The sequence below is a fragment of the Argopecten irradians genome, chromosome 2, assembly GCF_041381155.1.
Source record: "Argopecten irradians isolate NY chromosome 2, Ai_NY, whole genome shotgun sequence".
Classification (NCBI taxonomy): Eukaryota; Metazoa; Mollusca; class Bivalvia; order Pectinida; family Pectinidae; genus Argopecten; species Argopecten irradians.
Genome location: NC_091135.1, coordinates 22,669,120 through 22,696,925, shown reverse-complemented (window position 1 = coordinate 22,696,925; position 27,806 = coordinate 22,669,120). Strand labels below are relative to the sequence as shown.

Sequence of the window (27,806 nt, the reverse complement as noted above, 5' to 3'; positions counted from 1 at the left end):
TTTTTGTTAGGTACACAGGCTATAGCTATCATATACATGTACTGTGTAATGAATATTTATACAAAATACAGTGGGTGGTTGCCATGAGCTCTCAAATATGAACAAATGGCACTACCCATCCCCAATACTGTAGTTGGTGTGCAGCTAATATGCTGCTCCCTATAAGCAGTGGGTGATGAATGCTTACATGGATGTACCATGGACTGTTCTTACTTAAACAGGCAGTGCCAGTAAACAACTAAATAGCCTTTTGCTTGTTTTGTGTCTCTCCAATTAAAGACGTCGACTATTCGATTGAAGTTACTATCGTATCCTGTGGTTGGTTACCAATACCGTTCAGGAATACAGATCCCTGATTATATTAGTCTCTTCATTATGTTTATCACTGAATTAGGTTAATCTAAGATGGGGTCTCATTGTCGTCACCAACCTCTCCCAGGGTTCATTGCGGTCCCCACATTCACCTCTGTCAACGACTCATAGACTGCTTGTCTTTTGACCTTGGGTCACAGAATAATACGTCATGACGATTCTTCAATACACTGCACCCCCATTATACATTACATCACAGTGATTGTTTCTGAAATGGCAAATGTCTTATGCAAATCGTGACTTATATTTACAAGTAAATCTAGTGTATCCGCAAAAGATTCTGTGGTTTAATAATTATCAATTGATATTCTTTCAGAAATAGCAGCTATTTTTAGGCAAATTATATAAAAGGAAATTTACAATGAATTAAGTGTGCATCTGAAAAAGGTTTTTCAAGAATCTTGAAATTTCTGTGGGCCATTTACAGAGGTAAAATGTGGGGACCGCAATGCACCCTGGGAGAGATGGGGGGTCTGGTTATATGTTAACCATTAATATTGTTTTGTTTATTTTATCACCAAGTAAAAGTTAGATTGATTTAAGGTGGGATCTCATTGCTGTAGCTGGTGGCTATATACCTATCTAAAATATCTGGCTTTAATTATGGGCATATAATAAGTACATATTGAGTGTGTCCTATATTTGTTTTATTGATCCCTCAATGACTTCCTGGTAAAATTGACGCTTGTGTCTCCCTAACTGGTAGTGACTCTTAAGCACCTAACAACATGTGTAGAGCCTGTTACTTAATAACCAGTATAGTTGGGTTGGTGGAAGGTCATGTTAAATTATGTTGCTTATACCTGTATAGTTGGTTTGGTGGAAGGTCATGTTAAATTCTGTTACTTATATCTGTATAGTTGGGTTGGTGGAAGGTCATGTTAAATTCTGTTACTTAATAACCAGTATAGTTTGTTTGGTGTAAGGTCATGTTAAATTTTGTTACTTGATAACCAGTATAGTTGGGTTGGTGGAAGGTCATGTTAAATTCTGTTACTTATAACCAGTATAGTTGGGTTGGTGGAAGGTCATGTTAAATTCTGTTACTAAATAACCAGTATAATTGGGTTGGTGGAAGGTAAAGTTAAATTCTGTTACTTATATCTGTAGAGTTGGGTTGGTGTAAGGTCATGTTAAATTCTGTTACTTAATAACCAGTATAGTTTGTTTGATGAAAGGTCAAGTAAAATTCTGTTACTTATATCTGTAGAGTTGGGTTGGTGGAAGGTCATGTTGAATTCTGTTACTTAATAACCAGTATAGTTTGTTTGGTGGAAGGTAAAGTTAAATTCTGTTACTTAATAACCAGTATAGTTTGTTTGGTGGAAGGTAAAGTTAAATTCTGTTACTTAATAACCAGTATAGTTGGGATGGTGTAAGGTAAAGTTAAATTCTGTTACTTATATCAGTAGAGTTGGGTTGGTGGAAGGTCATGTTAAATTCTGTTACTAAATAACCAGTATAATTGGGTTGGTGGAAGGTAAAGTTAAATTCTGTTACTTATATCTGTAGAGTTGGGTTGGTGTAAGGTCATGTTAAATTTTGTTACTTAATAACCAGTATAAGTTTGTTTGGTGTAAGGTCATGTTAAATTTTGTTACTTGATAACCAGTATAGTTGGGTTGGTGGAAGGTCATGTTAAATTCTGTTACTTAATAACCAGTATAGTTTGTTTGGTGGAAGGTCAAGTTAAATTCTGTTACTTATATCTGTAGAGTTGGGTTGGTGGAAGGTCATGTTTAAATTCTGTTACTTAATAACCAGTACAGTTTGTTTGGTGGAAGGTCATGTTAAATTCTGTTACTAAATAACCAGTATAGTTGGGATGGTGGAAGGTCATGTTAAATTCTGTTACTTATATCTGTAGAGTTTGGTTGGTGGAAGGTCATGTTGAATTCTGTTACTAAATAACCAGTATAATTGGGTTGGTGGAAGGTAAAGTTAAATTCTGTTACTTATATCTGTAGAGTTGGGTTGGTGGAAGGTCATGTTAAATTCTGTTATTTAATAACCAGTATAGTTGGGATGGTGGAAGGTCATGTTAAATTCTGTTACTTAATAACCAGTATAGTTGGGTTGGTGGAAGGTCATGTTAAATTCTGTTATTTAATAACCAGTATAGTTGGGATGGTGGAAGGTCATGTTAAATTCTGTTACTTAATAACCAGTATAGTTTGGATGGTGTAAGGTCATATTAAATTCTGTTACTTATATCTGTAGAGTTGGGTTGGTGGAAGGTCATGTTAAATTCTGTTACTAAATAACCAGTATAATTGGGATGGTGGAAGGTCATGTTAAATTCTGTTACTTAATAACCAGTATAGTTGGGTTGGTGGAAGGTCATGTTAAATTCTGTTACTTAATAACCAGTATAGTTGGGTTGGTGGAAGGTCATGTTAAATTCTGTTACTTAATAACCAGTATAGTTGGGTTGGTGGAAGGTCATGTTAAATTCTGTTACTTAATAACCAGTATAGTTGGGATGGTGTAAGGTCATGTTAAATTTTGTTACTTGATAACCAGTATAGTTGGGTTGGTGGAAGGTCATGTTAAATTCTGTTACTTAATAACCAGTATAGTTGGGTTGGTGGAAGGTCATGTTAAATTCTGTTACTTAATAACCAGTATAGTTGGGTTGGTGGAAGGTCATGTTAAATTCTGTTACTTAATAACCAGTATAGTTTGTTTGGTGTAAGGTCAAGTTAAATTCTGTTACTTATATCTGTAGAGTTGGGTTGGTGGAAGGTCATGTTAAATTCTGTTACTTAATAACCAGTATAGTTGGGATGGTGGAAGGTCATGTTAAATTCTGTTACTTAATAACCAGTATAGTTGGGTTGGTGGAAGGTCATGTTAAATTATGTTACTTAATAACCAGTATAGTTTGTTTGATGAAAGGTCAAGTAAAATTCTGTTACTTATATCTGTAGAGTTAGGTTGGTGGAAGGTCATGTTAAATTCTGTTTCTTTAACATTCCGTCCGATAGCTGGTGACTAGTTAGTGAGGAACGGAGGATATTGAAATAATAACATATTTTACTGAAGAGTTACAGAGAATATGTTGTGTATATCATTATGATGACTTTTACTGACTTGTCTAGACAGTGATAGTAACCATAATGGAATGGAGAATGTCCAAGGTGTATTGTCAAACCTATGGAATATTAATGAGATAGAACTGTTGTTTATCATGTCTAGGGAGACATGTTGGCAGTTCATAATGATGTCACTCTTGTATGACTTCTAGTCTAATAAAACTACTGTAACATGTCAGAGCAGTTATTTGTTGAGATACGTAATATTTGATGGTTTTCACCAAAATGTTCAATGTTGAATTCTTTCTGTCTTTTCAGATACTCCAAAGTCCAACCGACCAGAAGCTAATGGAAAGAAAATCAATGAATACTTTAAGGTAATGGACTGCCTGTGAGAGGTGAAGCTAATGGTCCTCAGGCCAATCCTGGGCTGGCCATGGGCACTAGCTCAGCCATAAGGCCATAAGTCCTAAAGAATCAACACAAATCTTACAAATGTACTGCTTGTTTGAAACTGAGAACCAGACCAAATTAAAGAAATTAAAAGACAAAGCTTGATTTCATTTATGGTTATGGTAATACAAAAGTTCAGATATACATATATATCTCCATTCTTTTCACTTCAAAAAAGAATCTAAAAGAAGAAATTTACATAATCAATATTACAATATTTTAGAATTTCATTAATGGAAATACAATGCATATTAATTGTACAAAATGTTCTAATTAGCAGTTGAACCGTATAATATTATTAAATGCAATAATTAGAACGTTATATATCCCAAAACTGAATATGAATAAATGCAATAATTGGAAACGCTGTGTATCCCCATACTGAATTTTTAGATAGATCATAGCTGTACTTTGTGATATTTTACATGATGTTGCTGTCTATTTGTAGCAGAACCAGTCACCTAGTCGCAGTGCCAATAGTCAGTCAGCCGGGACCAAGTCACCGTCTCCCCAGGGGATAAGCTACAGTTACGCAGCCCCCTCCCCCAGTAATCACAGTAATTCCGACAGTGTGGGCTACCCTCCGGTACCACTTTATCACTGTAATAAGACCATACAGGTAAATTAACCGTTTGAATCATTGATTATTTATTTGAACAAGGTATTCTGGAGTCACATATTCAAATGTAAATTATTTGCCAAGTCAAAATAAGATAGACTATTGTTTACTTTCTTCAAATGAAAGAATTCTATTTGGTATTGTTCAAACAACGTTGTTGAATTGTACAGAAAGTTACAACAGCTTCTTGGACAATATTGATACACTTAGAAATAAGATACTGACTGCATGTAAGTTTCCAATTTGTATTCTGTTATATCCTGGCAATTGATAAACCGACTGATATTCAAACAAAGTGTGTTTACTTAGTTGGCCTTTTGGCTTAAATAGAGTATGAAATTTTAAATGTTGATGTATTACTGACTTTGTTACTTTTCAGACGGACCTAAATTTACAACAGATAGTTGTCCTAGAGAACAAATCCTCATCTCATATAGAACAAAAGGACAGCAAAATAGACGACTTACTACGGGTAATTCTGCCGTTTTTATACCTATTTTAACACTTTTTGGGCCTGACATGGTGTTAAAATATAGTAATTGTATTATTTGCATAACATATCAATAACAATTCTTATGAATTTATGATTATTTTATCACTGCTCAACTCTGTTTAAGGATCATATTTGCACTAAAATTTGATTACATCAGAATATGAACATTTAAAGTATAACACTAAACCATTAGCCAGGGCCGCGGTGGCCAAGTGGTTGTGTGTTCAAATCCCATGTTGGTTGGTTGCCATGTACTGACCGGTACCGCTGGTTGGTGGTTTTTCTCCTGGCTCTCATGTTTTCCTCCGTCTTCAAACCTGGCACATTATCACATGACCTTGGCTGTTAATAGGATGTAAAACTAAACAAACCAAATCTCATTAGCCATATTTTGTCAGATTTTGGGAGGGGGAGGATTGCCTTCTAGATCTTTATGGGTGTAAATTCTGGTGCTCTTCTCGGACTATCATTTTTACTGAAAACATAAACTTGTGTATTATGTATATGTTTATGGGATCACATTATTAAGGTGGATAAAAAGTTCTACCGCTATTTGTTTGCCTCAGGATTACAAATATGAGGTTAAGTCACACAGTTATATTACTTTTTACATGTAGTAAGTGTTAGCTGTAGGTCTTGTACTCTAGATGCTTAAACTCTTAGGGGGCTGTGGTAGGAGCCAAAGGAGGTTGCCCAAACCTGATATGTTCTTCATTGGTGTGTAAAATGTTCTGAACTAGTGTAGTAATTGCTCATTTTGAATTCAAAACATTATTTTCTTTTCTACAGCAAAACGATGAACTACGGCGACAGTTAACAGCACAACAGAAGCTTATAGAAAAACACAAAGAAAATTTACAGAAATGTCTCAACGTCAACAAGTCATTATTAATAGAAAAGGTAGGCACGTCTATATGTTCTTATGTAGTAAAACAGTTACAAAAATATCTCAACGTCAACAGTCATTATTAATAGAAAAGTTAGGCACTTCTATAAATCCTTATGTAGTAAAATAGAAAAAGGTGTCTTTTATGTCAAAAAGTACTTCTTATAACGATGGAAAGTTTTCAAAGTACAGTAAGAAATTTGAATAACAGCAAAAAGAAATATCTATTTTACAATATTAACAACAAATGATGGAAGAAAAATAAAGTAAGGTAAAAAAAAAAAATCAGATATTTTAGTTTGATGACGACGATCTTTTCAGGTCAGTATGAAATGAAACAATTTTTTACGCCTAGCAGAGTAATTTTGTTAAATTGATAACATTTCTAACAGAGGAGATATTTTTTCACAGAGTAAATTGGAAAAAAAGACTACGAGACAGAAGTGTATGGGGGACCGCCTGAGGCTGGGCCAGTTTGTCACGCAGAGACAGGGTGCTACGTTTGTGGAGAACTGGGTCGACGGATGGGCCTTCACCGACCTAATGAAGTAAGTCAACACCAAATAAAATATGGGCAATCCATTTACTATTAAAGTTATATGTGCCGTAACTGGGCGATAATTTTGAAATGGTTTTTTTTCATCCTGAATTTATTAAAAACCATAAGGTTTGATGAATAAAGCTGTAAAAATCATTCAAATGACTTCAGATGACTTATAAACGTTAGTTATAAAACAGAAATTTCGTACCGTAAAATTGTTGTTTTTATGCCTTAAATATGGTTAAATGAAACCATACCTGCAGAAGTCACTTTAAAATTACTAAAAACATTGTAAAAATGTGTAATGAAATTGAAGACCACAATTTGGCTTCATGGTCTGACCGTATGTACTCATTTCACTTCATTATTAATGTAAATAAATGATTTTGGCAGTACTGCCAAAAATCATTTTCAGCTCTTATTTGTACATGTAAAATTAAAACCTGTGCATTGAAAGCACTGTAATTTTCAAAAAGTTGGTATTTTTTGGTGATGAATAACATATTAAAAGCTCATCTTGATTCGTGAGTGAAAAATACGGCACATATAACTTTAAGATCTAAAGTTAACCAAGTGTCTTGGGAGGTTATTCTGTGAAATATTCTATCTGAACTTGAGGCCACAAATTATATTCTGTATATATTCATGATTTTATTAACTCCCCATTACCTCATTGTAATTATGAAATAAATCACTGTAGTAAAGCAAAAGTCATTGGTCGGGTAAACACTTTACTTGTACAGCCCTTCAGCTGAGAAGAAAACTCAAATCTTATAGACATTATATGAAGTTTCTTGAATAAGATATCATTTGAAAGATACTTTGATAGAGAGTCTGCATTCCATATTACTTTAATGTTTCATTCTATCTATAGAAGTTTTCGAATTCATTTACGTCTAATTTCAATTATAAGATATGTTGGGAAGAAAATGTAGTCAAAACCGGATTGCAAATGATGTTTATCAAGAGAACTCCAGCAAAAAGAGTTTGTGTTTAGTGAAAAGTTTATGAAAGACCAATGAAATGCTTCAAACTTAAAATTTCGAAATTAATGTACCAAAACTTTATTGAATGAATTGTCTAACAAATCATTTAATACTGATTATTTAACACATATTTTTCACACTACATTAAATGATCATTTATTACATATTTTCAGACAACAAGAACGAATTTCATCTGACAGAGAAGAAATAGAAAAACAAAGAAAACTTCTAACTAAGAAAAAGCCAACCCAAACTGTGATGAAAAACTCGAAACATGACGCTTTCCTGAAGCCTGGTGGCGATAAGCCGTAAGTGTTGATAATGATTTACCAGTCACAGGGAGATAACACATCAAATAATTGTCAAATTTTCTTCATATATATAAACATTATATGAAATAAACAAATTATGGTTATCAAAAGGAAAGAAATTATTTGATAGACATTTCATAATAAATTTGGAAATATAACTGTGAATATAGTCAACTTCTGTCTGTTATGTTAACAAAATGAAGGGTAATATTATCCATGAAATATAATATTTTAAATTATAATGAATATGCATGTTCATATCAAATAATACAGTGAACTTTCTTTTAAATTACAGAATGACCCTGGCTGAATTCTATGAACAGGATGAGATTTTAAAGTTGCGTCAGGCGAGCCTGAAAAAGGAAGATGCAGATCTACAGTTAGAACTAGAAAAATTAGAACGAGAGCGGAATCTACATATACGTGAACTGAAACGAATACACAATGAAGACAATTCTAGGTACAAATTTTGTACCTTCTATGTGGTGTTGTTTATGTTGTGGTCGTGTTTGGAAGGATGTAGATTGGATTTCCAAGGAGTGATCAGATCTCATCACATTTCTGTGTTACACTACTATAGTGTGTTGGTGTACTTCCAAGCACGAAGTGGAATGGAAGGACGGACAGACAAGACACAAACTTACATATATATTATTCATTAGTTTGGTTATTTTTCTAGTTATATATCACTAAACACAGCATAAATATCTCTGTTGCAAAAATATCTTGGTCCTGTATATTTGCTTGTATTTGCAGGGGTTTTAATTTCATGGATCCATCCAAATTTGCAAAATTTAAAACCTCTTTGAAATTTTAAAAATCATGGTTTTACGTATTATAGACTGTCGTAAGAATGTCAAAGGCAACATAGATGATTTCATATAAATAAACCCCCATTAATAGTTCCAAACAGTAAATTGCAAATTTTAACACCAACAAAATTTAACAATTGGACTATATCACATACCATATGATACCGAATAACGTTTGTGCGGGACTAGTATCTCCAGTGGTGATGGAAGGTAACTATTTTTAATCTTCCCGTTGAAATGATGTTAATGCGGGATATCATGTTTTGACATCATTCAATCACCAATAGAACAATAGTTCCCCACAAACGTTATCGGGTATCACGTGGTACGTGAATATGTCCAATTATAAAATATGTAATCTCTACCCGTCTTGATTTATAGAATACATTGCAAGTTTATGCCATTATTTCCATCAATACTATAAATATTACTATTTTTCGCTCATACCTATGGGTGTAAGACTGGTTTATCCCAACCTTGCGATGTCACTGCATCAACAAAATTACTATTTTTGTGTTGCCTGCAACGTAAGGGCAACACTTAGGCATCACTATGTTGGCGACGATATCTGCGGCAGCGATAACTTAATATTTATTATAGTATTTATTGTCCGATTTCAACCAAATTTGAGCTTTAGATCAATGAGATCTTGGAAGAGCTTGATAATGGTCAAAATCTGTTAAAATCTATCAATATTTACAAGAGTTACAGGACTTAAAAATTGGTAAGGTTTCCGCTCAATAACAAGTATTTATTGTCCAATTTCAACCAAATTTGGTATATTGCTTTATGTTAATGATACCGGTCAAAATCCATCAATATTTGTAAGAGTTACGGGAATTGATAACTTCACCTAATTATTAACAATATTTTCTACTGTAAATAACTATTTTTTGTGATGCTGTGCAGACGACACATCCACTTCCGTGGAATTCTTGTCTAGTTTTGACATATTTCCAGAAAGTAGACAGGTTTTACGATAAATGAAGCTATAAAATATCTTTTAAATTTCGTGTACGGAGAATTAATTTTCAATTGCTGTTTTCTTCAAACACCAAAATGGCAGGATATCATCAATGTAAAATCAGTGTAAGGAAAAATGTTCAGGTATGAGAGAAATAATCTTTCACATGTAAATATAAAGGAAAGGGATATTGTACCCTCAGGATCACAAAATGTTGTAAAACCGAAGGCTTTGCAACCATTGGGTAGAATATCCCTATCCATCATATCCACATATATTAGAGTCTTATAATATAATAGACACTTAAGTATGATCCTTTATTTGGGCAAGATGACCATGTTAATTTAGCAGTATTCAAAAAAATATATATAGGATATATTAGTGTTGTATTTTCATATACTGAAGCTCTCCGTATGTTAATGATATGATTTGCTTTGTCTAGGTTCAAAGAACACCCCACACTACATGAGAGGTACCTTCTTCTATGTTTACTAGGCAAAGGAGGCTTCAGTGAAGTTCACAAGGTAAGCAATATGATGGGGTTAGAGAATTTCTCTAGGTAGGAAATGGCAAGGCAACTTTATCAAATGGCAGCTTATAAATGTCAAAATATTGTTTTATAAATGAAGAATCAATCTGAAGAAGATTGATGTAACAAAATAAGAAAAATCAAATATGGACTTGGGTCTGAGTGATGAATGTAAAAACATGTCTACCCATGGCTGTCTGCCTCTTGGTTAAAAGGTGCGTCTGCGACCAGGTAGCTCAATTGGTAGATCATCCGGCTAGTGTTTGAAGGGTCTCGGGTTCAAAACACAGTTTGGCTGTGCATTTTTCCACTGCTCTTATACATCATTCTACCTCTTCTCAGATATATGTTTCATGTCCACATGATACAGTCGCCAAGAACTTCCACAACGTTGAAAGTTGTTGATTTCTATTCCTTTCACAAAATCTGGTAATTGCAGATGTAATTTAAAATAGGCAAGCCAAGGTCTTTAAAACACTAAAGTGAGAGGTTAAATGTTGATTATAACAGAGGTTTTTTGTTTTACAGGGCTTTGACCTAAAGGAACAGAGATATGTTGCGTGCAAGATCCACCAGTTAAACAGAGAGTGGAAGGACGACAAGAAAGCCAATTATATAAAGTGAGTGTCTTTTGTTCATCAGTAGATGAGGGATCTTGGACTTTAAAAATATTGAGGTTATGATTTGCCTGAAATCATTCAAAAATGCATAAATTTTGGACAGTCAGTGTTAATGGTTCAGCTATTTGTTTTCTTGAATGGAAAATGATGCCTGCATTCTGGAGCATTGCTTGGTTATATGTTTGAATGTTTGGTCTCAGATTTAACTGTTGTTCAGTAATGTTGATGCATATTTCACAAATCTGAAGTAAATGACTGCCATTGTTTTTCAGACATGCTTTAAGAGAATACAATATCCACAAAAGTCTTAATCATCCCCGAATAGTGCGACTGTATGATGTGTTTGAAATAGACAATAATTCGTAAGTATTTTATTACATTACTGTATTTTCAGGGGAAGAATACTTTGAATTCTTGATGTATTATCAATTGAAAACAAATCTTGAAATGAAATTTAAATGAAGGGTTTGTTAACTGTAGCTGTTAATGGTAGTGGCTCTTGTGTTAGGATTATGGTCAACACATATCATAAAGTGGAGTCCTTTTAGTTCTTTCTTTATAGATATTTTCGAAAAAATCTATTCAAATAAATAGATTCCTCTATAGCCTATTATTTCTTCTAAAAATCCTTCACAATGTAGCAAATCATTCAAATACTTAAACGCTGAACATTTTTTTCATTTTCGATTTTTCTCCTTCAAGGTTTTGTACAGTGTTAGAGTACTGTGAAGGGAACGACCTCGACTTCTATTTGAAACAAAACAAATCCATTCCGGAGAAGGAGGCTCGTTCTATCATCTCCCAAACTGTCAGTGCTCTTCGTTACCTGAATGAGATAAAGCCACCTGTGATTCATTATGACCTCAAACCAGGTAAAAATAGCATTCTGTCTTAAACTCTAACCTTAAACCAGGTAAAGTATAGCAATCTGTCATAAACCGTGTTGACTCGCTGACCAATATATTCTAAGACTAACTGTGAATCATTATGACTCTAAACTTGTTGAAGTCAGCTCAACAAAATATTCTATATTCTGTCTTAAACTTGTAGTTATTTATTTAGGCCACAAGTTGCTTTTCCTCTTTGATTCTCATCTGCTGTCTGTAATGTCAATGTTATCGTTAGTTCCTTGTTGTACCTATTTCACTTTCACTCTGATATTTAAAAGGAAGAGGGAATAAAGAGAATGATCCTTTCCTTTGATGGACATCATGGTCGCTCCTAAGGGCCTCTTGTAGGCTGGAGCAATGAAAGTAGTAACGACTTTGTTAAGAATTGCCTAACTGTGACTAAAACTAACTATGCGATTATTTTACTCAGGCAACATACTGCTTGGTAGTGGGTCAGTTAGCGGTGAGATCAAGATTACAGATTTTGGTCTCAGCAAAGTGATGGACGACGACAATCTGACACCAGACGGTATGGACCTCACATCACAAGGGGCCGGCACCTACTGGTATGTACCTACACATTGATTTTATATAGACCATAATAAGTCATTCAGCACTATATAATGACACATGTTGTGATCTTCTACAAACTGTATTGACTCTAATGTGTATGTTTTATTCAACAAACGCAGTAATGCCTTTTTGCACAATAATAATATCACAATGGTGTGAAGACGTGCGACACGTGTTTAAAGCTTATACCAATCAAGCAGGTGAAGCACACAAGAAGATATGATATTTATTCATTGTGATTTGCTATCATCAGTCACTATTTGTGTTTATACACAGGTACTTGCCCCCAGAATGTTTTGTTGTTGGTTCCAACCCGCCCAAAATTTCTTCCAAAGTGGATGTCTGGTCAGTAGGAGTGATATTTTATCAATGTCTCTATGGTAAAAAGGTAAGAACTTTGTTTTCCTTACTTTCATGTTGCTAGCCCACCATCATCAGATGGTGGGCTATTCAAATTGCTTTTCGTCTGTGGTCCGTTGTCCGTCCGTCCGTAAACAATTCTTGTTATCGTTATTTCTCAGAAAGCGCTGAATGGATCTTTCTCAAACATATGTAGATTCCCCTAGTGCCCTAGTTATGCATGTTGCATTTTGGGACCAATCGTTGAACAAGATGGCCAATGGCAGCCATCTTGGATTTTGATAGTTAAAGTTTGTTATCGCTATTTCTCAGAAAGTACTGAAGGGATCATTCTCAAATTTCATATGTAGGTTCCCTTAGGGCCCTAGTTGTGTATATTGCATTTTGGGACTGATCGGTGAACAAGATGGCCAACAGGTAGCCATCTATCATGAAGGGATCGTTCTCAAATTATGTAGGTTCCCCTAGGGCCCTAGTTGTGCATATTGCATTTTGGGACCAATTGGTCAATGGCAGCCATCTTGGATTTTGATGTTCAAAGTTTGTTATCGCTATTTCTCAGAAAGTACTGAAGGGATCATTCTCAAATTTCATATGTAGGTTCCCTTAGGGCCCTAGTTGTGTATATTGCATTTTGGGACTGATCGGTGAACAAGATGGCCAACAGGTAGCCATCTTAGATTTTGTTTATTGAAGTTTGTTAGTGTTATATGTCTCAGAAAGTACTGAAAGGATCTTTTCCAAATTACATATGTAGTAATATGTAGTAAAAGTTTGATAAGCAGAGAAAAGATCCCTCTTTCGATTGAAATATTAAGATGTTCATAGTTGTATCTCAGAATAATAGTTCTGATGATAGGAATCAACGAAGCTTTACCGACATGAATATAGAAAATAATACAATATTTATCCCACTAATTTTATTATCCTCCAAACATCTCAAACTATGTACTATTGGTAGCTGTGAAAAAGGTGTTTCTGTGCTTGATTCTAGGGGAGAATGAGAGCTCCAAGGGAATTTTATAAGCAAAAGGTCGTTGAAACAAATCTCCGCTGTTGCAATTTTTTTTTTTTTTTAAGATCAAGCTGTAGATAATCCTTATCAGTATTAACAGCCTTATTATTTGCAAAATCATCATAGATATGAAACTAATACAGCATTAGTAAAACCTTTCTGTGCTGAACATATTGGTTTGAAATTGTCTCTGTAATAAGTGTATTTTTGATTGACAGCCATTTGGACATAACTTATCTCAAGCCGCCATACTAGAAGAGAACACCATTCTGAAGGCAACAGAGGTGGAATTCCCAGCCAAACCTCAAATCAGTATTGAGGCAAAGGTTGGTATCTTATGTCAGGAAAGACGTGCTTCTCTTATGTTTTGATATCAGGAGAAACAAGCTTTTTGCAAATATGCATTCAGTTTCAAGTCCATACGTGTTTTGATGGAGGAAAAATACGTAGAGAAAAACAGCAAGTAGTCAAAGACACTTGACCAGTTTACAGGTTTCAATTTTCAATCCTCACAAATTTCTACCATCAATAACTATAACTGGATGGTCATCATATTGTAAAAATTGACATTAGGTCATTTTATTACAAAATGGAGTGTGATGGTGTTAGAAAAGATAAGGATATTTAGCCCTTACTTTTAGGTTATGGATTACCAACTTGTATTAAGATTAAAAAAAGTCAAAAAGAATATTGTATTGATCTGTGGAAATAAAGATTACCCAATATTTTATTTGTCTGTCTTAGAAATTTAAACAATGAACTATGAAATAATCTTGTCTTGGTTTTGTAGAGTTTCATCAGACAGTGTCTCCAGTACAAGAAGGAACATCGGCCAGATGTCCTATTGTTGGCTCATCAAGATTACCTACGACCTGCGCCACTGAAATCCAAAGGGTATTTATAAAACTTGTTAATTCCGCTGTGTTCAGCCTACCTCCGCTGATAGCTCCATAAGTATGGGGCTGTGTTCAGCCTACCTCCACTGATAGCTCCATCAGTATGGGGCTGTGTTCAGCCTACCTTCACTGATAGCTCCATCAGTATCAGGCTGTGTTCAGCCTACCTCCACTGATAGCTCCCTACCAGTATAAGGTTGCTGTGTTCAGCCTACCTTCACTGATAGCTCCATCAGTATGGGGCTGTGTTCAGCCTACCTTCACTGATAGCTCCATCAGTATCGGGCTGTGTTCAGCCTACCTTCACTGATAGCTCCATCAGTATGGGGCTGTGTTCAGCCTACCTTCACTGATAGCTCCATCAGTATGGGGCTGTGTTCAGCCTACCTTCACTGATAGCTCCATCAGTATGAGGCTGTGTTCAGCCTACCTTCACTGATAGCTCCATCAGTATGAGGCTGTGTTCAGCCTACCTTCACTGATAGCTCCATCAGTATGGGGCTGTGTTCAGCCTACCTTCACTGATAGCTCCATCAGTATCAGGCTGTGTTCAGCCTACCTTCACTGATAGCTCCACCAGTATCAGGCTGTGTTCAGCCTACCTTCACTGATAGCTCCATCAGTATCAGGCTGTGTTCAGCCTACCTTCACTGATAGCTCCATCAGTATGGGGCTGTGTTCAGCCTACCTTCACTGATAGCTCCATCAGTATGGGGCTGTGTTCAGCCTAGGCTGTGTTCAGCCTACCTTCGCTGATAGCCCCACCAGTATCAGGCTGTGTTCAGCCTACCTTCACTGATAGCTCCACCAGTATCAGGCTGTGTTCAGCCTACCTCCACTGATAGCTCCACCAGTATCAGGCTGTGTTCAGCCTACCTCCACTGATAGCTCCACCAGTATCAGGCTGTGTTCAGCCTACCTCCACTGATAGCTCCACCAGTATCAGGCTGTGTTCAGGCTGTGTTCAGCCTACCTCCACTGATAGCTCCACCAGTATGAGGCTGTGTTCAGCCTACCTCCACTGATAGCTCCACCAGTATGAGGCTGTGTTCAGCCTACCTCACTAAATAGTTCAATTAGTTGGCTAATGAACATTCTCATCCAAAAGTTGATCTGTCGTTTTCTGTAATTATCTAATCTAGACCTAATAGTCCTCAATTTCTCGAAGCACACTTCACTCAAAAAAATTTTACATAGCTACGTAAGGGGAAAAAAATCAAGTTTTGACTTAAGTCAGCACATTTGTTTCAATAAATTGGATCAAGGTTGGCCTTAGAAATAAGAAATATTCTTATGTATGTTAACATGTATTCTTTGAGTTGAGGGAAACATCAAAATTATAGATTCTCCCAAACCAAAGTGACAAAAAGACAATTTCTAGGTCCACTTTCTGCATGTTGTCTAACAAAATTTGGCCAGAAACATCCTTGGGAGAAGGCAAACAGAGTTTGTATAAATTTTGGCTCTGACCCCCAGGGGGCAGGAGAGGCTGGGCCCCAAAGGAGAAATAGAGATAAATCCTTTAAATCACTACTTGTCATAGAGTTCTGCATGGATTCTAACTAAATTTGGCAAGAAACATCCTTGGGGGAAGGGAATGCAGCGTTTGGATAAATTTTGGCTCTGGTCCCCCGGGGGCGGGAGGGGCCGGACCTGATAGGGGAAATATGGGTAGATATTAAAATTCCTTTAGAAAAGAAACAATGAACCTATATTCAGAACATAACTTGGCATAACAAACCAGGTGAGCGTAAAGCCTCTTTAGGCCTCTTGTTCAATTAAGAAACTGATATTATTCTAAAAAGTAACAGATTCTAAAGAGTTTTAATAAACTTTCATGGATTATTTATGTAAATGTTTTCATTGTTGTAGACATTCAGGAGACAGTGGTTTGGGATCGGGCTCCAACAGTGTGGTACAGGCGTCGCTGTCACTCAACCAACCTTCCGGCTTCACGTTTGGGGACAGAACATGACAACAGTGTGTTCAACATTATCCCAAGGGACATAACTCCTGAGACTATTCCATGTGCTGGCCAAGCCGGACAACTGTGTGCTGGGGCTTGCCCCATGTAGTCATGTTGCCGTCACAAACTTGTCTGAAGGTAGAGCTGACGGACCACGTCCACTACAGATCCCTTGTGAGTCACCAGCAGGCGACAAAGAACTATACAAGTCATACCAGATTCACTGGTCATTCAGTTGCTTTCACAGGGTTTGTTAGGACGGTGTAAACATCTGGTTGCTCCCGCTTTCATGTGATGCCAACTTTTTTTATTCAATAAGATGGCATGATATTTATGTTATAAAAATAACTACACTTGTGTCATCCGTTGGCTGTGAAATTACCTGTGGATACTCCACAGTCATGCATTCAGCATTTATCGTTAGCAGTTCATGATTAGATCTTCTCTCAAGACTGGCTTCATGTAGAGAATCATTAGAACATAGTCTAGATGAATTTTTCTTGTACTGGATGAAACTCAAGGGCTTGAATTTTAGAAAACTTAACATCAAAAGCTCATAAACAGGTTTTCCTCTTTGTATTAAAACACCTTTTTTTCCATATCATCATTATAGTGCTATCCAAGCCTGTCCTGTCATATGCCATTGTGATAGATGGAAGTGGGCATGTATGTCATACATATTATATTTCTACTTCATTTTTTTTTTTTTTTTTTTTTTTTAAATTGGATGAAAATTATTGCTTTCAGTTAAGAAAAATAGATAGATGTTATATCATCTGAGAAGTTATAAATCAAGTTTCATTTACCAAACAATTAATAACAAAAATGAAATCCTGAAAACCCAGAATAAATAGTAGGATACGATTCAAAATCTTTCATATTGTGTGTAAACAGCAGTAATTACAACTATAAAGGGAACACAGTCTGAAATATAAGCTGTATTTTGGAAAGGGTTAAGAAAGACTGTTTTCTGTCCGAGTCACAGCTTGTATTATCAGACACTGACTGGATATATTTTTCATCCTGCAACATTTATAAAAACAACGTATTCAATTAAAAGATGTGAACCCTAGTGCAGGCAAATTCTTCTTTCAAACAATGTTTGGCCTTGGAAGGAGGTCAATCCATGCCAATGCTGGTTGGAGAATAGGTAACCTTATTCCCTGGGTTTTCCAGCTTTACCGACTATACATCACATTAAATCCCTGTTACAATGATATACTGTACATAGCCAGATCTTGAGAGATTTTCTAAGCATGTTCTTTATTTAAGATATGTGTTATACACACAGTGGAGAGAGAGATTAGAGTTGTGAACTCTGCTGTGTGCATCAGTGTAAATGTATTAGGAGCTCAATAATGGACGCGTGACTGCTATGTATACAAACTGTTAAGAGTGGATATCAAAGTTCTTCATTATAAAAAGTCCTGTACCAATGCAAATAAATGTTATATACACAGTGGTTTGTCAGGGGACAGATTTAAAGCATCAGCTTGACATAGCACTGATGGTCATTAAAGATAATTGATCATTACTGTCATATTAAATACCAATACTATTGATAATTGACAAGAAAACTATTCTTGCTATACCCAATACAATTTTTTTTACTGATGTGAAATCAAATATCTAAGGAAAATCTGTTTGACAAACTTTTGATATGAATTAAAAAGATTTATATACAAATAAGATTAGAATTTGCTCCTCCTTAAACAAGCTGAGCTACCTGCCAACTGTTGGATGTGTGTTTAGAATGTGTACAAATTGTTTGCTCTATGATGTGTTGCTGTTCTTGTTGGAGTGCATGTGTGGCAATTTTTGGCAGTGCCGAGTGGCCAAGCTAAAATTCTGTACAGTGTTTTCATGTGTGCATGTGAGCTTTTTGTATGCAATCACCTGTCCAAAGGGAATCCAAGTCTACTGTGTATAAATTGTGTACATAACAGTTTTGTGTTCACCTCATCTGAATCCTTGAGTGAATGTTGCCAATAATTCTTTTTCTTTTTTTCCCCCCATCTTTCAGGAAAGCGTGTTCTTGCTAAAGTATAAGTATACATTTTATTCCTATATTAAAATTGTTCTGCATAAAGCTGATATTTAGATGCTTATTTCTACTAAGACATTTAAGAAAGAGCAGGAAGGAAATATCACTTTTAATGTGGTATATGTATATTTAGCTGATTTTAAGATAATTTAAGGAAATATGCATATTTTTTATGCTTGATAATGAAGATGGTTTCATGAATACAGGATATATTGATAAATTTCTTTAGAAATAATTATCTATTTGTAAGTTTTAAGCAGGAACTTGAGCTTTTGAAAAGTGTCCCAAGGATAGAAATTGTCCTAATGACACAAGGTATCTATATTGAAATTACATTGTTAGTTTGTGAATGCAATTTGTTAACTTCTTTTGCTTTAAAAGATTTCACCTATAACAGAAATTTTCAGGTTGTTTCTCTGGAATCATGAATGGATTTTACATTTCGTACAGATGTAACCACTGTAGTACAATGCTTCAATCTTCATTTAGTTTGGAAATTCTTTTTGATAAGTTTTTAATTCTGAATGTAGGACATGGCCAAGGTTAAATTGTTAAATACATCATTTTGAATTAATTTTTTTTACAATCACTTGAAAAAGACCGAGACTAAAAGTTGACTGAATAGATTGTATAGAAGATCACACTCAACTTTAATATGTGAAGTATGCAATAGAGTTGTAATAGTTTAAAAAGTCAATTTTAAAGGTTTAAATGTACTAAAAAATCAATTTTGTAATGTAATTAGTGTACGAGTATCTGGCAAATCGTCTCTTCCTCTTTGACTTTTTCAATTAGTCTCGTCTTTGTTGCATTAAGAGAGAAAGAATAAAATTCTTAATTAATTGTTGTTTATCACTTATTAAATTGACTTTAATTTAATTGAATAATAATTAATTTCTCAAGCAAAGTAAGTACATTTATTTACATTAATATGTGGAAGTATTTCTATTGAATAAAATTACTGGTTTTATAAAGCTTTGTTATACAAAAGCTGTTTTAATATTTCAACATATAAATAAATTTAATTGTCTTTTCTCTTGATTAATATTAATTTGAAAGGAATGGATTTTATTTGCTAAAAAGCATTCTGACTTTTCTTTATTGTATTTTAAAGAAACATTTTTTTTAATGTTGAGAAATTATTGAAGTGTTTAAGTATTTCTTGTTTTAAGCTTTGTTTTATGAGATTATGGGAGAAGTCATAGTTGTTTTATTTGATTGAAGTTTAGTTTTGAATTTTGTATAACAAGTCGGGTCAGAACCAGAAATTTACAATATAGAATGATTTATAGATTTATAAGTTTTGTTATTTAAAACAAATGATAAGCTATCATTCTGGAGTAAGATTTTACAAGTGAAAATGTCTGAAAGTACATCTAATTAACTTGAAAAGTAAATTCTGATTATCTTGTATAATGTTATCATTCTTGGTTACTTTAATACAATTTTGACGTGTTTAGGTTATTCTAAGAATGGATATTGTTGTAACATCTGTTATTAGGAAAATTTTGTGATACATGTCTGGAATTCAAGATGTTTGATCATTGACTTATTTAGGGAAAAAGCCCATAAAATTTATAGGTGTTTTACAAGTTAATGACGGCTAGAGTTTGTTAGGACACCTGTACTAGTCGGTTTAGTCTATAGGTGTATGTCAGCCAGCTGAAGGAGCAGGTGTTTAGGTACCTTGATTAAGTGCTCAACATGATGCTATCTTGCATTATTGGTTTTTTTTTTTTGTGATGTTAATTTTGCCATACTACTTTGCACGATCCTGTGTGATGTGATTGCCATATGTTTGTCACTTCCTGTTTGTGTGATATCCTGTATGTCACTTCCTGTTTGTGTGATATCCTTTGTGTCACTTCCTGTTTGTTTGATATTCTTTATGTCACTTCCTGTTTGTGTGATATCCTTTATGTCACTTCCTGTTTGTATGTGAGTGATATCCTTTATGTCAATTACTGTTTGTGTGGTATCCTTTATGTCACTTCCTGTTTGTATGTGTGTGATATCCTTTATGTCAATTACTGTTTGTGTGATATCCTTTATGTCACTTCCTGTTTGTGTGATATCCTTTATGTCACTTCCTGTTTGTGTGGTATCCTTTATGTCACTTCCTGTTTGGTTGATATTTGTTTGTTGCTTCTGGTTTAGGTTTTTTCCACTTGTACAAATGTGTTTCCTGTATGTCACTCCAGAAACTGGTTTCTGTCATATCTTATAGATGTTCGAAATCAAAACATTAGGAAAATGATATATCAAAAATATGTCCTTGTTAATGTAACTAGGTAAATGTCAGTGTTTCTGATAATTTTGAAAGAAGTTTTTTGATTGGAGGGGGAAAAAAATGAAAATAGAAAATAAAATAAAAATGATGATATAGAACAAATGAAAAAGACAATATGACTACAATATTGATTAAACCTATTTGTAATTTTGTTTTTATCTCCCAATTTCTTTCCACTTTCTCATTTTCTCTGGTTCTCGTCTGTTACAGAAAAGACGGTTTTTGTTTTATTACTTGAATATATACTGGTTGTGACAAATCCGTCCCAACTTTGAAAATAAAGCAAAGCATAGGTTATTCAAAGCAATTGAATTGATTTGGTTCTTCATGAATTTTAATTCTGAGTTTAAATTCTAAGTTTAATTTTAATGTACTGCTTAAAATTAAGTTCTTAAAAACAATTTGTTTTAGTCCTTGTGTACCATTTTCAGGACAACACTGTATATAGTTACCAGTTGTGCTATACTCAATGTGTTTTTGTTCTTGTTCACGACTGAAGTTATATCATGTTACACTTAGATGCCAAATCATGTTTTTAAATTTTATTCCATGCAAGTGAAATCCTGTACATAAATTATGGATGATTTTGATGTAAGGAGAATCAAGTTTGCTGTATTTGTTGGGGAAGGGGGCATTTAGGATGACACACTATCTTAAGTTTTGTTTAAGTTCTTTTTAAGCTTCTTAGTAAATTCTGCATTTGTTTTAACCTTTGTTTTTATAAGTTGATGTTTTAACTTGTTTCCGTTCCCTGATGTGATTGTGAGTGTTTTGTAAGTATGTACATTAGATCATCAGTATTGGCTGAGTATTGTCTTTCAACATTTGATATGGAACACTTTGGACATATGAATTGTGGTGAGATGTTGTTTCCAAGGGAACTGAGAGAGTGAGTGTATGTGAGAGTACATGTTATGAAGTGTGAGAAAATGTACATGAAAGGTGTTCTCCCATAGTTAACCTTGTCTAAGACGACAAAGGGAAGGATAATAAATTACTATTTTTCAAAAAACCAATCTTGGCTTGTTTAGTTTTTTCTGTTTATGCCTTGAGCACTAGTGGTAGTCATCATGTACAACGTAAACGATGGTGTTTTAGTTTTCACATTGCAGAGTTTAGTACATGTAGTTCATGACATACTTCATACATATTACACACGGCATACATGGGAGGCAGTCTATAAACATGGCTGTTAATAGGATGTTAATTTAATCAAACAAATTAACATTCATTGATACTTGTTACATTTGTATTTGTGGTTAAAGCAGCCATAAAAAATTCACAATTTGTGTACACTTTATAGGTACAATAGTTTATGATGCACACCCACACAAAATGTTGCCTTTGACTGGCATTATCTATTTGATGCGTTTTCTTAAACTTACCATAGAAAAACAGTTTATGCTCAGTATATTTGGTAAATCTTGCGTATGGTGAAGTGTATAATGGTAAATCTTTATTTTAATCAGATTGAAGCCAAAATCGACTTTAGAGAAATCTGTATGAAGTCCTTGTTTAGAAAAAAAAAATAGATTAAAAATGCTCCACCGCTGACAAATGGAATTTTTTACTATCAAAATAGGAGAAGGCGATTCAGTATTTTTCTTCACTTACGAACGTTACTTACTTTACACCATTACCACCATTGAAAAGTTTGAGCTTCTAATTTTACTTCAAGTTAAAATTACAAAATATTATAAATTGCATCCTGAAAAAATTCCGTGGCACTATATCATATATGGAATGAAGTACTGATTGCGCATACACCAAAGGCAAATTATTTTTTTTTAAATTAGACAAATATACACCATTAAACACCAATAATTATTCAAGTGATGAATATCATTTATGCTCTGTCAGCGGTGGAGCATTTTTAAATATTAGTCGTTCTTTTCATTTAAAACATAAAACTGGGAAAAAATTATATCCAAAGATCATGCATGATGTAGTCTAGAAATATGAACATCTAAGATGCTTAGTTCCAGGATTTGTGTGCTGTACATATACGTTAGATTAACATCATATCGATACGGTCACTTTCGTCTACAACAAAACGGTAACTGATACTACATGTCGGCCGACTACTGGTGTATACCTATATGTGCTACATACAAATCGTGCCAACCCGCTTCTTTTATACTTTCATGTAGAACCACCGGGGGAAAATGTGCGTGTAGTTTTCGTTCGTTTCTTTTATGTGATGACTTGAACTGCCCTAGCACAATTCGAAGACTCGGATGCGACCGTACAGCGGACAGTACGTCATCACAAACCTCTGGGCCTGTCTCTGGAAACACAAACAGTGAGGTGTGAAAGGTAGACCAAGGTCATGGTCACTACAGCCCTGTCCGCTGGTGGAAACACGGCGCAAGATACCATTCTCTAGAACGATGCAAACCTGTCCTTGTGCTAATGTCAGACCTGCCGCGCCTGTTGGAGCCGGTATGTTCCAAAGCTGTGAGCCTTCGAAAGAAAAACATCGGATTTTGTGAGGAAACGTATACGAAACATAGAAACAGTTTCGTTCTCCAGCAACAATATCGGTGTATACTGAGAAAAGACCCTTTTCTTTAACGATGACACGCCTATGATTATCCGTATCCATCAGTTCAATGCTGCGTATGTATTCACTATAATGCGATACCAAGCATACAAACGCCTTGTTTAGATATGTTATGTCCAGCAAGTCACCACTTTTGTCCCTTCTTTTTGCTGTTGTCGTAAGCTCGATCTTGCCGCCCTCGACGCTGTACACATTCACAAAGTTATACAATCCACCAAACGACACAGCGACTGTCCTTTTGTCCACTACTGTCAGGCCGTTAGCATAGTCTATCCCCAGAGGTCCGCCGCTTGGTGTTCCAACATGATGAAGAAATCTGTAGTCAGAGCTGAACAGTTTCAGTTTGTCATTATTTCGATCCAACACTATGATTGTGTCGTCTGCTAGCGCCACAACGCGGTTGTGTTTGAATCCATCCGTATCTGCATCAGACGGAGTTGTGAATGGAAATGACTTATAAAACTTGGCTGTCAATGATGCATCGGCGTGTACACGTGTATTAGATGGCCTCAAAATGGACCATTTAGAATTCTTGTTTTGAATGAAAGCGCCTGTTGTGGTTAATGATCGTTCATTCTCCGAATTTGGAGCCTTCCGCTTTTCTACATCTTGTGCAGTGTTCGAGTTGTTCTGTGGTTCGGAAGGTCCTGGAATGTGTGTTTTTCTTGTATTGTTTGCAGCTAAACTAAATTGCTTTGTTGACGCTTTTCCTGTTCCCCAAGCTGTGACAGCCTTTACTTTCGTTTTAGTTGAACTCTGACCCATTATTCGTAATCTGCAACAAACTATCAATATATATTCACACGAAACAACAAATATATAAGATATCAGAGGCCCAGCGGCTTTAACGATTATTGTAACACAAACTCATTTATACATCGACAAATCATTGTGATGACGCGGAATTCATGGGTGTTGGAAAATCTTGGAACAATTAGTAGGAATCATTTGGTGCATATTGACCTGAAATTTTCAGTGAATTTGAAGATTTGAAACATCTAGGTGGTATAGCCATCTTTAAATTAACTGTCAGTGTACTGTGACCGGATGGGATGTGTTTGGTGTCTTCAGTGGCATGCATCAGTGAAATAGCACAAGAGTTCCACTATAAAAAAAAGACACAACACGAATATACCGCGGTCTCCCAAAATACGCACCGCACACTTCATACACGCCACACACACCGCATACATGTACATGGGAGGCTGTCCTTACATATCCCTGGCTGTTTATAGGACGTAGATTTAATCAAACAAACAAATCTCTGGTATTGGTAGGTTATCTGGTTGGGTGCCTGCTACCCCTGTTGTACGATGCCTTCGAATCCTAACTAACTCCACTCTTCATAACGTCTCCCATAACATCTTACTTTTGGCCATATGTTGAGCGTTCGTTCCTGAGAGGGGGGCTCTGAGTTCTGTCCCCTGGTCGAGACACACCAAAGTCTATAAAAGTGATAGGTTCTGCTCCTGCTTAGCGCTAAGCCTCCAGGGAGTATGACGATTGGTTCGCACGTTGTCGGGTAGGGTGTGTTCACTGTGTTGCATGGTATACATGTAGTTTGGATTCTTACATTAAAGTCATATTAACAGCCAGTGTCGTGTATGGGCGGCCTCGCATGTACAAGATGTATGCGGTGTGTTAAATTATACTGACAACAGGCGAACCAGTCGTCCCACTCCCTTTATGGTGAGCGCTAAGCAGAAGCAAAAACTACCAATGTCATAGATTATGGTGTGTTTCGGCCAGTGGAAAGAACCCAGAGCCTTCCTACGTGCAGCACGCACGGTAAAAAGGGCAAGAGTTCTACTAGGCCAACACGAATATACCTCAGTCTCCTTAAACGCACACTGCACATTTCATACACGCTACATACCGCATACATAGACCTAGGAGGTCCTCCTTACATGACACTGGCTTTTTCGTTATAATAATATCTTATAATCAAACAAACAAAATTCCCTAACGTCTCCCTTGACACCACTTCACTTTTGGCCTTAAGGTGAGCGGTCGCCTCTGCGAAAAGGCTCTTGCTTTTGTCCCCTGGCTAAGACAAACCATATAGTCTATATAGGTGGTAGTTTCTGCTCCTGCTTACCGCTTAGCCTCAAAGTAATAGGACGACTGGTTTGCCCGTTGTCTGTATACTGTTACCAGATGGGATATGTTGCTTGGTGTCTTCGGCGGCATGCTTCAGTAGGATAGCACTACAAAATGGTCAGCAGTTCCTCATTACAAGAACATACAACACACAGCATACATGAGAGGCCGTCCTTAAATGACCGACTGTTTATAGGACGTTAATTGGAACTGCAGAACAAGTTTATAACGTGTGTGTTTTTCAAGGTGGTGGCTGTGGTGGTCATCTTGGAATTGGAACAGATTCTAAAATAGCATCATCTGGTATCGGTATAATTCCAGACTAGGCTTAGCTCAATCCTTCTGATGGAAGGCGAGAAAAGATGCGGAAATACATAATGGACACGACGATGTGCTTAATTAAAGGTCCATCCAAGGTACCTCTGCTTTGGTGTGCATATGGGTTGACGTAGATCATAAACTGCGGCGATATTCGATTCCCTAGATGCTTTAATAACGCCCATATTTATGTGACAGTTGCTTTTTTGTCTTCTTAAAGTAGGACAATTGTATCATGGCTGACGACTGAATGTATAATTATAACAATTGTTTAGTCTAAGTACTTGTTGGCGACAATAACCATTTTGTCAATCATCTAATGACTGCCTATACAATACTCCTACGTTTGAAACTGTAGTCAACGAAAGTCTAATTCACAAAGTGTAACACATTATTGTCTGTTTCATGTTGTTTGAGTAGACCTAGATCGGGTATATTTAAAGTGGATGAGTAAAATACTAAATAGCAACGACTACAATTATTTAACACGCGTGTGTCCTAAGAAAGTCGTCAGTGTGTATTTTAATCGTAAAGGCCTAGATGAAGTTATTGTCTCCGGCATAGTTTGTAAACACAGGACAAGTTTTTCTTTTAAATACAGTATACCTTTTGTGATATGTTTTTTTGTTACAAATGTTACAGGGTTTATTTAAACATAACTATGTACATGTACTAACTAGTATATTAATGTGGTGACCGAAATAACACTGACATTTTCTTGTTTTATATATTACGACGTTTTTTATATGAAAATATATCCATTGCAAGTTTAAGACCGTGAAGATTGAATAAAATAGTTCATCATACCTTTGTATAGTTTTAACTTGACTAGATTAAAGATAAAGTAAAATATCAACTTAGAAAGTGACACATTGAGCCTTATAGCTAATGCCATCAAGATTACGCCGTTTACTTTTATTACTCATTAAACTACTGAAGTGGCTATACAGGACAGTTTTCCAACGACGCAATTTAAAACTAAGAACATAAATGTATTCAAACAACATTAGCTTATCTTACAGATTCGTTTACGGACCTACAGAAAACCTGCTGGTATAAAATTGATCCTACTAATTTTGCAGTATTATTGTCTTATGCAATCGGGGCAAAGAACTACATACATGTAAGTACATCGTTAACAGGATATAACATGATCAGAATCAAATAAACAATTAAAAGAAAAATGAAAACTGAAGACTCACTTACCGATGTCAAGTACTGTTGGCTAGAACGGATATGGGGAAAGATGGGTCAGGGGTCATCGCCATCACGACTGTCCAATCAGCAGAAATATTTAGTCACGTGATATTGAATCTTTGTTAGCCTATGATTGACGAGTTAATAAGGCTAGTTTTGTTTCGACTTACAGGACGAAAAAATAAATGGACTAAATATAAGCAATGTTTCGCTTTATTTGAGCGAAAGGCGACATAGATATATGTTAGGTTTGAACCTTCAGCCCCGTTATCCATAAATGGTACCATATTTAGTACATCTCTGGTTCAGTAATAATGAAACTTTTCTTTTATTACCAATTTAAGTGACATGGAAACCATCCGAAGAAGGCATAAGTCAAGCGAATTTGAAAAGTTTGTCATTTTTATCTATTTTTTATTGATTTTGTCTTAGAAAAAAATAGAGCGCAATCGTGAACAAATTCAAAATCTAGCAACAATGTAAGCAACATAAAGTTTGTTCAAGAATGCGTCTTATGATTTCTTGATGGAAAGCGTAGCATAAATTTACGAATTCGGATGCAAAAAAGGGCCCAAACCATACATAGTCATTTCGAAATTTTGTTTCGTAATTTTCGTTTTATCGAACGGAAAGCCGAGACGTTTCCCTGACGAAATAGGATTTATTAGGACGAAAAGACGAACAAAGACCACACTAATCAGTGACCGTATGATAAGGCGTGCATTTGTGTAATTAACACGGCGATATACGATACGTCTTGTAATCAGCATTCTGGATACTGCAGGGGTTAACTCTGGACTATGTCGTTACTCTCTACACACTTGATCCTCAAAGAAGGTTTTGCTGGCCTGTGATTGATTCATTTTACTACTGAACTGCCTTCAGTTTTACTATTCAAGGGTGGATATAGCGACAGTAAAAGTGACTACTGGAGTATCGAGGATGGGGTGGTTATAAGGACAGTAAATGTAAC

At 35.5% G+C, this 27,806-nt stretch overlaps 2 protein-coding genes across 6 annotated transcripts in view; one reads left to right on the top strand and one right to left on the bottom strand.

The window, feature by feature from the left end:
- LOC138314832 (serine/threonine-protein kinase tousled-like 2) overlaps nucleotides 1-21,671 on the top strand; it is a 45,134-nt gene extending 23,463 nt beyond the window's left edge. For 4 of the 5 annotated variants that reach the window (XM_069255406.1, XM_069255403.1, XM_069255407.1 and 1 more), the window contains exons 5-20: nucleotides 3,726-3,784; nucleotides 4,309-4,479; nucleotides 4,859-4,951; nucleotides 5,762-5,872; nucleotides 6,270-6,406; nucleotides 7,559-7,693; nucleotides 7,992-8,156; nucleotides 9,915-9,996; nucleotides 10,530-10,621; nucleotides 10,894-10,983; nucleotides 11,324-11,493; nucleotides 11,942-12,077; nucleotides 12,361-12,472; nucleotides 13,678-13,785; nucleotides 14,250-14,353; nucleotides 16,228-21,671. In XM_069255406.1, coding sequence (XP_069111507.1) covers nucleotides 3,726-3,784; nucleotides 4,309-4,479; nucleotides 4,859-4,951; nucleotides 5,762-5,872; nucleotides 6,270-6,406; nucleotides 7,559-7,693; nucleotides 7,992-8,156; nucleotides 9,915-9,996; nucleotides 10,530-10,621; nucleotides 10,894-10,983; nucleotides 11,324-11,493; nucleotides 11,942-12,077; nucleotides 12,361-12,472; nucleotides 13,678-13,785; nucleotides 14,250-14,353; nucleotides 16,228-16,330 — 1,868 coding nt within the window. In that variant the 3' untranslated portion in view covers nucleotides 16,331-21,671. The remainder of the gene's footprint in view (nucleotides 1-3,725; nucleotides 3,785-4,308; nucleotides 4,480-4,858; nucleotides 4,952-5,761; nucleotides 5,873-6,269; nucleotides 6,407-7,558; nucleotides 7,694-7,991; nucleotides 8,157-9,914; nucleotides 9,997-10,529; nucleotides 10,622-10,893; nucleotides 10,984-11,323; nucleotides 11,494-11,941; nucleotides 12,078-12,360; nucleotides 12,473-13,677; nucleotides 13,786-14,249; nucleotides 14,354-16,227) is intronic. The other variant, XM_069255404.1, reaches the window with a different exon arrangement.
- Nucleotides 21,645-26,877, bottom strand: LOC138314833 (uncharacterized). The gene is made up of 2 exons (XM_069255409.1): nucleotides 26,843-26,877; nucleotides 21,645-23,993 (listed from the first exon to the last, which is right to left on the bottom strand). Exon 2 carries the CDS (start codon nucleotides 23,981-23,983, stop codon nucleotides 22,871-22,873), a length of 1,113 nt encoding a protein of 370 aa, XP_069111510.1. The 5' UTR covers nucleotides 23,984-23,993; nucleotides 26,843-26,877; the 3' UTR covers nucleotides 21,645-22,870.
- Between the last annotated feature and the right edge of the window lie 929 nt (nucleotides 26,878-27,806).

Excerpts from the sequence above, each read along its gene's own strand:
- LOC138314833 (XM_069255409.1), bottom strand. The coding sequence starts at position 23,983 with ATGGGTCAGAGTTCAACTAAAACGAAAGTAAAGGCTGTCACAGCTTGG.